This window comes from Taeniopygia guttata, chromosome 1A (genome assembly GCF_048771995.1).
Source record: "Taeniopygia guttata chromosome 1A, bTaeGut7.mat, whole genome shotgun sequence".
NCBI classification, from domain to species: Eukaryota; Metazoa; Chordata; class Aves; order Passeriformes; family Estrildidae; genus Taeniopygia; species Taeniopygia guttata.
In genome coordinates, this window is record NC_133025.1 from 9,209,041 (window position 1) to 9,221,882 (window position 12,842).

The 12,842-nt window shown below is 36.8% G+C and overlaps 1 protein-coding gene across 8 annotated transcripts in view; it reads left to right on the top strand.

Annotated features, from left to right (window-relative positions):
* Window positions 1-12,842, top strand: part of PCLO (piccolo presynaptic cytomatrix protein) — a 313,621-nt gene that overhangs the window by 7,971 nt on the left and 292,808 nt on the right. For all 8 annotated transcript variants that reach the window (XM_072919151.1, XM_072919156.1, XM_072919164.1 and 5 more), the window contains exon 3: window positions 10,830-12,224. In XM_072919151.1, coding sequence (XP_072775252.1) covers window positions 10,830-12,224 — 1,395 coding nt within the window. The remainder of the gene's footprint in view (window positions 1-10,829; window positions 12,225-12,842) is intronic.

Genomic DNA, 12,842 nt, shown 5'->3' on the forward strand with positions numbered 1-12,842 from the left:
AAAATCAGTCTCCATAACTCCAGTGTGTGGCTTAGGAAAGGATGTGGGGTGGATTTGCTTTACAACTACATCAGTTGTAAGCCTGTGTCATGAGTTTGACTTGGTGCTACATGGGTTATTTCATTCTTGTGGGATGTTAAGATCTCTGTGGACTATTTCTAACCTTGATTACCATTCTTGCTGTAATTCTATAACACAAAAATGGAATAGAAAGCAATATTAGGACTTCAAATGAATTTATTTTAACCTGATATTTGTGGTAGCTTGTTTTATTGCTTATACATATCCTTTATTGCTCTTCATGGGAATAAGGCTTCATGTGACTATTTGCTCATCTTCTTGTACATCCTGATGTGCTACTTTTAAATTTGCAAAGTAATTGGAGCTTGTTTTCAGTACCAACACTTTTATCAATTCAAGCATAGTAGACCTGGCACCAAAGGCTAGCTAGTGATAATCAGAGGGGATATTTGGAAAACATTATTTTGTCTTGCTGTGGTATTAATTTAGCTGATCAGTAAAGCAGACAGGAAGAAGTACAGATTATTACTGTATTTTGAACTTGATAAATACTACTTTATATTTAATATTGAATCAAATAATTTCTGAAGCTGGAGTCTACTTCTGCTCAAAGTAGTGTCACCTAGAGCAGGTTTAGCCAGTGTTGAGTATCTGTAAGGATAGAGGCCTGACAGCCTTTCTGGGCAACCTGTGTACTCAGTACCACAATGATTTAAGGACACAGCTAACAGCTGGTTTTCTTTCCAGCACACATGTTTATTTGTGGCTACCTGGTAAAAAAACGTAGACTTCCTGCATCCAGCAATGGGATCTTTTGTGAGTTTTTTTTTTTTTTTTTTTTTTTTTGGTTAAAATTGCAAATTTAAGCCAGAAAGACTAATAGCACTAACCACTGGTAGCATTTTGCTTGGTTTAGGAGTGTAATATCTTCTTTGAGTTTAGGGAAATTGAGGATTGAGATAACTGGCACTGAAGCCTGGATGAGAAAAAGAGTGACCTGAACATCTGTGTGCAGAAACTTCAGAGCATCTGCAACTAACCAGGTATTGATATTTAGGATCTACATGAGGAAAGGTCATTGTGGACTGTTAGTGTAAAAAAAAAATATATATATAACAGGCAAGAAATGTAGTGTATTGATATTAAAGGCAACAAGGAAATTTTATTGCAAGCCTTTGCCTTCAAATCCCGCCACTGTTTTTAGTCCAGAACTTCTTACATTTATTTGTGAGTGCTGAGTTGTTCATGTCTGTAGTGTGCTCTTGGAGTCTCTTGAAGCCCCAAGTTTGGCTTCCTTTAAAAGCTCCAGATTTCCCATGGAATTGGTCAACATTGGTGTGTTCAAATGAAACAGAATTTGAGAGAGTTTATGTAAGAAGATTTCCAAGTATTTGGAAATTCTGTGAATAACTACTAGTTTTTGAAGTGGTACTCAGTGAGTGTGAAATTCAGGACTTTTAGACAATAAATACAGCTGCATTTAAGACTAACTGATTGCATACATATGTAAAAGTAAATTTGAATTTCATATTAGACATTGAAATAAACACAGGATATGCATTTATTTCATGATAAAATCATTTCAGAAAATGAAGGTATTGGGCATCCAATTTATTCAGCTATTAGTTCCAATCTCCTGACTCCCACTCAAGCTTTTCTCATTTGCTCAGCTCTGCACCACCAGCTGTCTTGCTGAAACTTCGTTGTGGGTGTCCTGCTCCAGTCTGCCATTGACATGTGACAAAAATCACACCTGACTTTATTACTGAACATTGGGATCAAAGTTAATAGAACCCGCTCTGACATGGACAAAAATTTCACTTATTTCAGCTGCCAAGAGTCTCAATTGAGTTATTATCAAATTTTCCTTCTACTTTCTGTTTCCTTTAAGTATTTAGCTTATTAACAAAAGTTTCTGATTCCTTTTTTACAGTACTTCACCTACTTCTTCCCAACTATCAGGAAGATCGTGTTTTGTGACTTGGCTGTCAGTTTTCTTGCTCATGGTGCAATTGTTTTCTTTTTGTATTTTAACTTCTCCTGAAGTATTATTGACCAAAATTCTGCGTCTTACCCGTGCACCTACTGACTGTACTGTTTTATTTTAGCATTCCCTGGTATTTTTTTGGTCATGTTTCATGATTCTGGAATCCTACATTGTGCTTTTCCCATGTCCTGTATAACTACTGATTTTACTGCTTCTATTAAATTACCTATGGGGAAGCAATAATTTCAAATTGGATGTGGGGAGTAGAAGGCATTTATTTAGGAAAATATTTGAATTTTGTTCTCTAAAATTTTCCGTTTGTGCAGCTGCTGGAATTGCTTTTCTAAGACAGTCTCCTTACAAGTTTATTACAAGGTATCTCAGTCTCCAAAACTAATCAATTGAATAATTTTCCCAATATAGATCTTTCTAAATTTCTGTGTTCCACATTCCTAGCTGATCCTGAAAGAATTTTACAAGCTTTAAAAACTGGCTTAGGAAGTAGATTGCATACATTGTAAAACCATTATAAAATGCATATAAAAAAATTTAATTCATTTTATCAATTTAAACCTCTATTTAAAATTCAGTGGTACATGCACTCTGTCTCTTTTAACTCACTAGAGAGAACTCTTTAACCAAGAGCAGAAAGTGATACCTGTATTGCCACAAGGTCAGATCCCTTGTACTGTTTCTCTGAACCATCTGACATTGCAGTCCTCTTGGGGAAGAAGGATAGTTGGTGTCTTTTTGTACAGCAGTCTGGAGAGAAAACACATCATACATAAGTGTTCAGTAACATATGTCTCTCTAATCTGTCTAGGTATTCATACTCCACTCATCACCATGGCACATGACTGCCTAGCAACAGTGGCATAAAGTAATGGAAGAAATTATATAAGCAGGTTTGAGGACTGGTACTCTATTCCATTTGCCTTTCATGTACATCAGAACCTCGCAAGAAGTGTATATTTTGCAATGTGGTGACTTATTTTTCTATTTTTTTTACCATTTTAATTTCCCAAACACACTCCCCTGAGCCATTAGCAACAGAAAGCAGCACTTCCCAAAAAAAGATTCAACCCATTAGAGCATTCAAATAGGAGAAGGCTTTCTGAAGAAAGATGTCATTAACATCATTAACAAAGATGTCTTGAGGAAAAAAGGCAAAAAGCATGAACTGCTATAGTTAAATCTAAATGATTAGCACATATGCTCAATAGCTGGAGTAAATTCTCACTCCCTGTGAGCTAGTTATTGGAAGATACATGCAACCCAGACTGAGCAAGGGTTTAAAGGTAATAACAAAGTCATTACAATCTTTATGATGGTTGTCTGTAAAGCTGATGACCGAGTGGAGTGTTAGAGCTGTTAGTGCTGGACACTTGGCTGTGTGTGTGCTCTGCTCCTGGAACCCACCTGGGATGTGTGTCTGTACATATGTGGATGCCTGTCTTCTAGGGGGTTTTTGGAGACGGATTATTCTACATGAATTTTATATACCTTAGATCATATTTCATCCATTGTTTTGGTGTTCTTTAAAGAGACCATTTGAAATTAATCTTGAGGCCAGGTATAATTTTATACATAGATACCTAATGAAAATTGTGCATTCAAATAATGCGAAACCATCTATTTGATACAGGATTTCTTTACTTGCCAAAAGTTCTTCTGGGTGGAGATAAAGTGAATTCTCAAAAATATTTTATTGCTTCTGATTTTTTTTTTATATGATGTGTCTGTACCAAAGCTGACTTATTCCTAATGGAAAAAAAGAGGTGGGATAAAAAATTCCAAGTGAAGGAATCAGAAATCCCAAACCGTTGACTATCTCAAAGTGGAGTGTATGGCTTCTGATCAAGTAGAACTTTTTACTGGATTGCACATTTATTCTTCAGTTCAACATGAAAAATGTTTAACTCAGGCTGAAATATTTTCTTTTTTGTTGTTTTGTGGGGGAGGACATATCTATTTTTTTAAGGTTGTTTTGATAGGATAGAAATTGGGCTACATATTATTGCCTTGATTTTTTTTTTTACTTTCTTTCTGCCTCTCTTTATATTTACAATCATATCACAACATTTGATTTAAAAATATTATATTTTAGTTCAAAACTTTATAATTATTTTTGGTATTTGTTTTTATTAAAATTCTGCATCTCTAAATCTTTGAAACATACTTGGACATGAAGTAGGATCACTAAACAGAATTTAAATAGTCAGACAGGCATTAATTTTTGTTAGTTATTTTCATTATTATTAGGTTATATAGGGAGAACAATATATAATTTAAAATAAGATGACTATGATTCTTGTGATGAATCCAGGTAGGTTTTGCTTACACTTACAATAAAATTAATAGAAATAACTCTATTTAATCTTTGTTGATTACATGATAGTAAAGGAAGCTGTTGATTGAAGTATTCCCTGTGGTTTGCAGTCTAGACCCTGCTGTGTTGTAGTAGTACATGGGAACCAGAAGGCAACTTGTTCTGGAAATGATATATTAACAAGAATAAAACTGCCATCACTGTGGCAGTGACATGCAACAAAATCTTAAGTTTTTTAATATCAAGGAAAATAGCTTTGAATCTGTACACCCTCTATGAACGTGTGTGTGTGGGGGGGGGATATAAGGTTTATGAAGGTAAAGTAGGAAAAAACTACAAAAAAAAAATCAAGGACCTCAATCTAATTATAATCATCATAAGTTGTATAGAAATGAGTTTTAAAAAATCCAGCAAATACCAAGACTTAAAAAAAATTTTCAAACTAGTTTTTTTTAAATACCAGTTCTTAACTGTGCTGAAGTAAAGCGAGAAGAGTTGTGTAAAACTGTTGGACTTTAGTCTGGGTTCAAATTGATCAGAGAGCAGATGCAAACAAGACTTGTTTAGTTGCCATTTAAAAGCCATAAAGTGTGAAATATTTGCTTTAGTACAAAGAGTACTTGGGGTGTTCCAGTGTTATGAACACTGCAATTTCTATGAAAATTGAGATTATTCACAATTTTTGTGATGAAATGAAGTTAGTATAGTTCCTATAGTTCTGCCCCTAGCCACAATTCTCACACAGACATTTGGGAAAATTGTAGAAGGGTTATGGAAGTACAGGATACTGTTTCTCTCCATGGAATATTCTTAAACAAACTCCCACATTGTTTCTGTCTTAGATGAAGGCTGTGTGCCTACAGTTCTTTACTTTAAGGATTAGATGTAGAAATAGCAGTGATGCCCTGTGGTTTTTTCCCTTTTTTTTTTCCCCCACTCTTTTACATAAGGGGCAGAACATAGAGTCAAAACCCTTTTGTACAGGGTTTTGACTCTATATTTGTACACTAGGAATAGTGTCCTGATAATTTAACTGAGCAATATTCTACAATATGTTGGAGTGTTTTCTCATTAGTCCAGAAAGCTGGCCTGTACAGTTTTTAACACAAGTAAATAATAAATTAATCTGCATAGCTAAAGATGTCAACTGCAGTCAGCCATCTGTGCCAGTATTGCTGTTGCTCAGCAACTGTAATTTACTACTATGTGAGGCCATGTGATGTGGGATGGTGTTTGCTGGGCAGCACAGCCCAGCCCTGCTCTCACCAGGCAGCTTAATCCTTTTCATGATTTGCTCAGTGTAGCACAGATGAACTTTGTTAACCTTTTCTTTACCATTCTCTTGATTTGCAGTTAGAATTTTTGTCAGCCATTCACGTGTTTCTGGCATATTAAATCTCAGTGCAGTTGATGAAAGCAATGAGCATTGGTTGCATTACTGCATGATGCAGTGCACTGAGCTGTGTTTGAAAGTCTTTTTCCTTGCTATGTGCATGAGGCAGCTTAATCATATCCTAGACTATAAAAAACTAGTTTTTGGATATCCTGAGATACTGACATTCAAAAAAAAAAAAAATCAAAAGGTAGTGTTTATTGTTTTGCTTTATGATTCTAATTATGTAAGCTATAAAATCATAGTTCCCCAAACATTCATAATTCATAAGCAAACTATAGATTTTCATATTGGCAATTTAAGTAGAGTAGTGGAGTATGTTTTAAGATTTTGATAACTGAATAATATAATAAATCCTGTAATGTTTAATAGCTTTAGAACAGCTAAGTAACATTTAAAAATGTTTTTTCAATATGTTTATTTAAAAAGTTTGCACCAGCATTGGTTTAGCGCCAAGCTACAGTGCTTGTAACCATTGCTGTGGTTTGTGGAATGGAAACCCATGGACCATGCTGCTGACTGGAATCTGGTGTCATGTTTTTGAGCATCTTGAGTCGGTGCTCCCTGACAAACTCATCATATACCTGAAAGGAAGGTAAATATGTATTTTGCAGTGATGATGTATTTGCCTGAATGAGGATCAGTTGCATACTGTGTACAATTGTTAAATGTTTGGTTTGGTGTAATTACTTTGAACAGCTGAGAATTTATTCATAAAAGAATGGTGTAGAAGAAAAAACTTTGTCTCCAGTATTGCACAAGCTTCTTTAGAAGACATTTTAACTATGTTGACATGCCAGTTTAATTTGGTTTATGATAGTTGTTTTCTTTTTTCATGACAGGATTTTCTGATTTAGTTTCTTGTCTTAGAGTATTCTACCGCACTGCATGAAGCTGCATAAAATCATGTGCTTGAGCACTTTGTTTTTCATGTTTCTCTCATCATCTTGGGAAAAATGTCTGCTAAGAGACAAATCTGGATTTTTCACTGCTCTTTAAAATTGTCAGGGACCAAATAAGTTACTGTGTTTTCAAACTAAAAGCTGATTTTGTCAATAAAGCTTTGGAGCTGAGCAGTGTCAGCAAAGTCCATTTTACAAAGCAGTGGTAATGTAAAGGGATGTTAATATTTTATGTATATTTTAAATTCCTTTTTATAGCAACAAATGACCGTTCTAAATGAGAATGAGACCCATTCACTTGGAGTGCAGCTCTGCTCTGCAAAAGGACTGTTAACATGGCCTCTGAGAGCCACATTCATATTGTGTGCCAGTAATTTTTTGTGAAATATGTGCAATCTGCAAGTCAAAATTTATTTCTCATGTACTTCTGGAATCATAGAATCAAGATAGGCTCTCTTCCTCCCCTACATCATCTTCAAGGATAGAAATTAGGCATGCCAGGCAATGCACTTGCTGACAGCTTTCCTGTTGCTTTTGATGAGTCTGTGTTGTTAGAACAAATCTCAACCATTTTTGAAGAAATGAATAGACACTGGATTGCCTTCAACAGTGTTGGCTTTGTTTGGGATAGGGAGAAGGACTGAACTATAATTGCTATTTGTTACTAGTGTCAGCTGCTAGCTTGTCTTTATGCATTCCTAATCTATGGAATGTAGTGTTATAATTTTCTTCAAAGTATTTCTCCATGGATGTTGTTATTATAATACCAAATAAATTCACTTGGTGCTTCAAACTGGAAGAGTTGATGCTATGGTTGATGAATATATAAAATAAATTTTAATTACTTTTTTGTTGTTCTGAGGGCATATAGTTTCTACAACAGTTAGAATACAAAGCAGCAATTTTCTTTGCTCAGGAGTTGAAATTGGAAATGCTGCATGAAATCTGTCAAGTTTACTGCCCTTGGTATGGCACTTATTGGCATGGGTCTCAGAATGAAGAAAATCACTTACAAATTTATTCTAGAATTAAGATCCAGCTCCCATCGCTATATACTGGTGTAAAAATGAGACAGCTTGGGTTTCTCAGCTTCAAAGAGGAATCTCTGTCACAGACAGGAACAGTGAACACTCAAAAGTTCCTCTGGAAACTTTTGCTTTTTAACCCCACATAATGATATTAGAAATGTGGAGAAAGAAACTAGGAGGTCACAGAACTTCTGCCCAGGAACACCTTTAAGAATAGAGAAGTGTTTTTATTTTAGGTATTTGCAGCAGGACTAAGTTTTACTTCATCTGTAATAGTGTTTAAGAGTATCTGTATTTAACAGAAGCCCATTCCTGTCAAAATTTATGGAAAATCTCTGTAATTCTTGTAGAACAAAGAGGGAAGTGTTTGATAGAAAACTGTGTCACATAGTACATTTCATTTTGAACTCCTGCTGTTCCAATCACAGGACTATAGTTTGTGCAGTTTTGTATTTGTTTGAAGATATGTGTAACCCATAATGACTTGAGTGTTTTGGCACTTAATTCCTCCCACTAAAATGCATGGGAGGAATTTTATGTTTAAACCAGAAAATTGTAAAAAAAAATACAGTGAAGTTAAACTCTGTACATTTTCCATTTTTGAGTTCAACTGTAGGAGTTGCAAATTCGGTTTTGGTTTTGGAGGCTTCAGTTTCATACCAAGAATGCACATATGTGTATATAATTTTTTTTAGTAATAATAGGGAAAAAATTAGTGGTTGAGGGTTAAGGTTTTGTCTTCTGCACAAGGTTGTTTTGATTTCTGTAGCATAAAAGTAATGGTTGTTTGGACTCCAAGTAGGGAGCAGAATCAGACTGGACAAGCTGGAGGTTGAAGACAAACCTAAATGCTTATAAATGCAATTGGAATCTGGACACCTTAAATGTAATAATTATTCAAACTACTAATTTTATCTCCCCACCAGCTCTACAGCTACTTCATTTGAGGCCTTGAAGGTTTCATAGTGACTTAAATTTAGATTTCCTAGAAGCTGAAAGACAGCAGGTAGGCACCTGTTACTAACATGGTGTAAACAGGAGCAGAGGTAGTGAATCCCTATGGAAAGTAGGTTTTCCAAATATCTGGACAGGGGGAAAAACCATTCCTTGCTTTGGTCCATTAAAAAACTTCTCACAGGATCGTGTCTTTCTCCACTGTAGAGCACAGCCTACTTCCCTAATATAAAAAATCTTAGTTACTTTGCCAAAGCCAGACAAGTGTGACAGCTTGATCTTTGATTACACTTAAGCCCTAGAAAAACCCTTAAGGATTCATCTAGAAATGGTATTAGTATGCATCTAATTAAATTATGTTCCTAATATCTAAAATCAGGTAAGAGAAGTGATCATTAAGTAAACAAAATGGGAGTTAAGCTAAAGGTAATCCTTGCTCAAGTCCTCTGTACAGTTCTGAACTTAATTCCTTTCATAATTCAAAACAGAGTTTAAGCTTGTGTTCCAGGTTTGGTTTTTTCAGTTTTTTTCACTTCTTAACAGTCATTTGTTATATGGTTTGCAAGTAGAACAGAGAATTGTTTAAACAATATAAAAAAATTGCACTGAAAATGGAAGATAAGTGCAGCCTTATTATGAATGGAACTTTACAGCTGAGGCCAAAATTTGTCATCTCTTTGTGAAGCTGTTAGTAATACTGAACTTATATTCCAGTGTGTGTGTGTATACCATGTTTATCAGAATAATTGAAATAACTGTGTTTTAGGGAGCTGCATCCAACTCTTAATTTTTACTGCTGCAAAAATGCAAGGCTGGCAAGGCACATCAAAGTAATGAATTCATTGCTTCAGTCCATTATATCAGACCTCCTTTCTTCCAATGAGCTCTGATATTACACAGACAAAATCCTACGTTGCATTTAGTGCCTCTAGATTTGTTCCGTGGTGTATAGTAGAGATTTCATAGCATCACAGAACCATTTAAAAAGAGATCATTGAGATCTGAGTGAGAAAGAGCATCCAGGAATCTTCACCCTTAAGGGAAAAGAGACTTATGTTGTGTGTTCTCCTACTTGCTGTTCCCTCTGTTGCAGTGGTGCATGCAACTGCTGTAGCTGGCACCCTGAGTTTCACACAAGACTAAAGAATAGGAGGAGTTAAGGGTGACCTGCTTAAATATCTGCTTGCAGGTGGAGGCCCATGAGACTCTGTACCATATTGAATGGCATTTTTGCTGCCTATAATGTTTCTGCTAGTGATGGAAAGTGTGGAAAGTAGCACGTGGCCGCATGTTTGAGGCAATTTGATCCTTTCTCAGATGGTGAAGCTGGGCTTTTCTGTCTCATCAGAAATATGGTTTCCTTCTCATGTAATACTGCTTGGGAATGATAAAAAAATATTTTAAAGTTGTGAGGTACTATAATTGATGAGAAGTGTGAGTAAATACATTATTTGCATTGTTCCTTCTCCTCTGTGTGACAAGAGAAGCCCATTATATATAGTAATTACCCTAGGAACTTCTAATAACAAAGGAGTTCTGGGAAACCTAATTATGGCTCTTGAAATGCCATCAGGGCTCAGGCAAAGCTCATCAATGATTTTAGATGAACTTGCTCCCTAAAACTGGTGGTAATTCATAAGTCTGTGTTACACAGTTTACATTTCTATGGCCAATTCATTGGATACATATGTACTGCCAATACCTGTGCTCTGTAATTTAAACCATTACCAAAAGCATAAGCTGCATTAAGAGCTTGATAGATGTATGCTTAAAGATAATTATGCATTTACTGTGTTTTAATAATTCTGATTATTGTTTTCTGTCAGCAGACTTGATGTGTTAAACTATTTTAGCAGTATTTGTCATTATTCTGGCAAATTATTGCTGTAAATGAATCACTGGGTCCCATGAAATTCCAATGCACTTTTTTCATTCTGCTGGGTTTTTATCCTCCAGTATTCAGCTGTGTGTAAACTGAATGTGAAGCCATTAGAATCATGGGCTCAGTGATAGCTTGACTCACAGTAATGTGGAGAAGAATGAAAATAATCAGCTGTGCATGTTAATTGCAAAACATTATTAATGATATTTCTCTCTTTTTATGCAGAAGTTTAAAATATTGGAGCAAGTCCTATATTAAAATAAGTTATTGTTATGTTTATTTTATTAACTTTGTCTTATCTAATTATAATTGCTTTTTTCCTTTTTTTCCCAGATCAGTGAATGGCTCTGTTTAAACTGCCAGGTGCAAAGAACATTAGGAGGCAACCTAGGTCATGGTCCTGGGCCACAGCCACTTACACCCAAACAGAAGACACCCATTCCACCTTCAGCAGCTAAACCATCTCCCCAGCCACAGCCCATTCAAAAGAAAGATGTAACTCCAAAACCTGATACTTCACAGTCAGTAGATTTGAAAAAACCTCCTCCACAAAAAAAGCCAACACCCTTGCCAGGGTCTCCTCCTGTAAAATCAAAACAAGCCCGTGCAGAACCCACAGAGACCTCCCAGCAAATAGATGCCACTCCAAAATCTGATCAGGTCAAGCCAACACAGGCTGAAGATAAGCAAAAACAACCCAGTGTACAGAAGCCTACAGCAGATACTGTATCTACCTCTGTAGCACCAGAGCAGAAGCAGGATTTGGGAGGCCCCCGACCGCCAACTCAGCAGAAAGTGACAGACTCCCCAAAGCCTGAGCTTGCAAAGCCATCCCAGGACACACATCCAGCTGGGGATAAACCAGATTCCAAACCTGTTCCACAAGTGTCCCGGCAGAAGTCAGATCCCAAGCTTGCATCTCAGTCTGGGCCTCGACCAGATGCTAAAGCTCAAAAGCCTGTTGAGCCAGTGCAAACAAAAGATGATCCTAAAAAGTTACCAACAAAACCAGCCCCAAAGCCTGACACAAAACCAGCTCCCAAGAGCCCACAAGCAGGGGCAGGACCCAAGCCAGCAGCAGCACAGCTGGCACCTCAGCCCCAGCCACCTCAGAAACCTCCTGAGCAATCAAGGCGTTTCAGCCTTAACCTGGGAGGCATCACTGATGCCCCTAAACCTCAGCCTACAACACCACAAGAAACAGTTACTGGGAAACTCTTTGGATTTGGAGCTTCATTCTTCAGCCAGGCTTCAAATTTAATTTCCACAGCGGGTCAGACAGGGTCTCAGCCATCGGGCCCCCCTGTGCCTGGTCCTGCAGCGAAGCAGCCCCAGCCTCCACCACAGCCTCCAGCCCCTCAAGCAGCCCCCAAAGAGGCTTCTCAGGCTCAGCCTCTTCCAAAAGCTGTTCCTGTAAAGAAAGAAGCCAAGCCTCTTACAACTGAAAAACCAGAGCCATCGAAAGTGGATAGTGTTTTAACTAAAGGATCTGATTTAGAAAAGAAACCTGGTTTGGCTAAAGATAGCAAGCCTCAGGCTGCTGAAGCTAAGAAACCCGATGGGCTGTCGGAACCAGAGAAAGCTAGCCAACCTGAAATGTCTTGTCCCCTTTGTAAAACTGGACTAAATATTGGTTCTAAGGATCCCCCCAACTTTAATACCTGTACTGAGTGCAAGAAAATTGTGTGCAATCTCTGTGGATTTAACCCGATGCCGCATATAGCTGAGGTAAGGTGATGGAATCTATATTTTCCCTGTATTCCTACTTACAGGTTCCCTGTGCTGTGGAGACATAAATAGCTGGTTTTTATCTATTGAACTGTTAAGAAATTTTATTGAGCATTTCATCATCTGAAGTATTTTAAAATTAAGTATTTGTGTTGTATGAAACTTTGTCACTTGTCAGATAGTACAGATGAATTTTTGGCATATTAAGGAGGTCTGGTAGAGGTGGTTGCTAGGGCTTTGAGGGATGAGCAGATGTGGTTATGAACTCCTTTGAAACTGGTGCTACTATGACACAGCAAACTACTGTACTTTCAGTCTGTTATAAGCTTTTTCTTATACTTCAGCATTGTCTCCTAATGTGTGCTTCTTTAACCAGTGCCTCTGATTCAAAAAACTATTGAATGAAACAATGTGTTAATCCTTAGTTATTGCACTTCCCTCCTGTTAATAAATTCCTAAATTTATTCCATTAATCTCATTCTGGCTCTGGAGTCTTTGCATATGCTGATGCATTTATTAGGAAGGTTGAAGTTTGAGTGATAGCTGTGTGGTGAAAGATGTAATTTTTTGGCAAGAACAATACAAGACTCACAAAGTTACTTAATTCATTAAAGACTG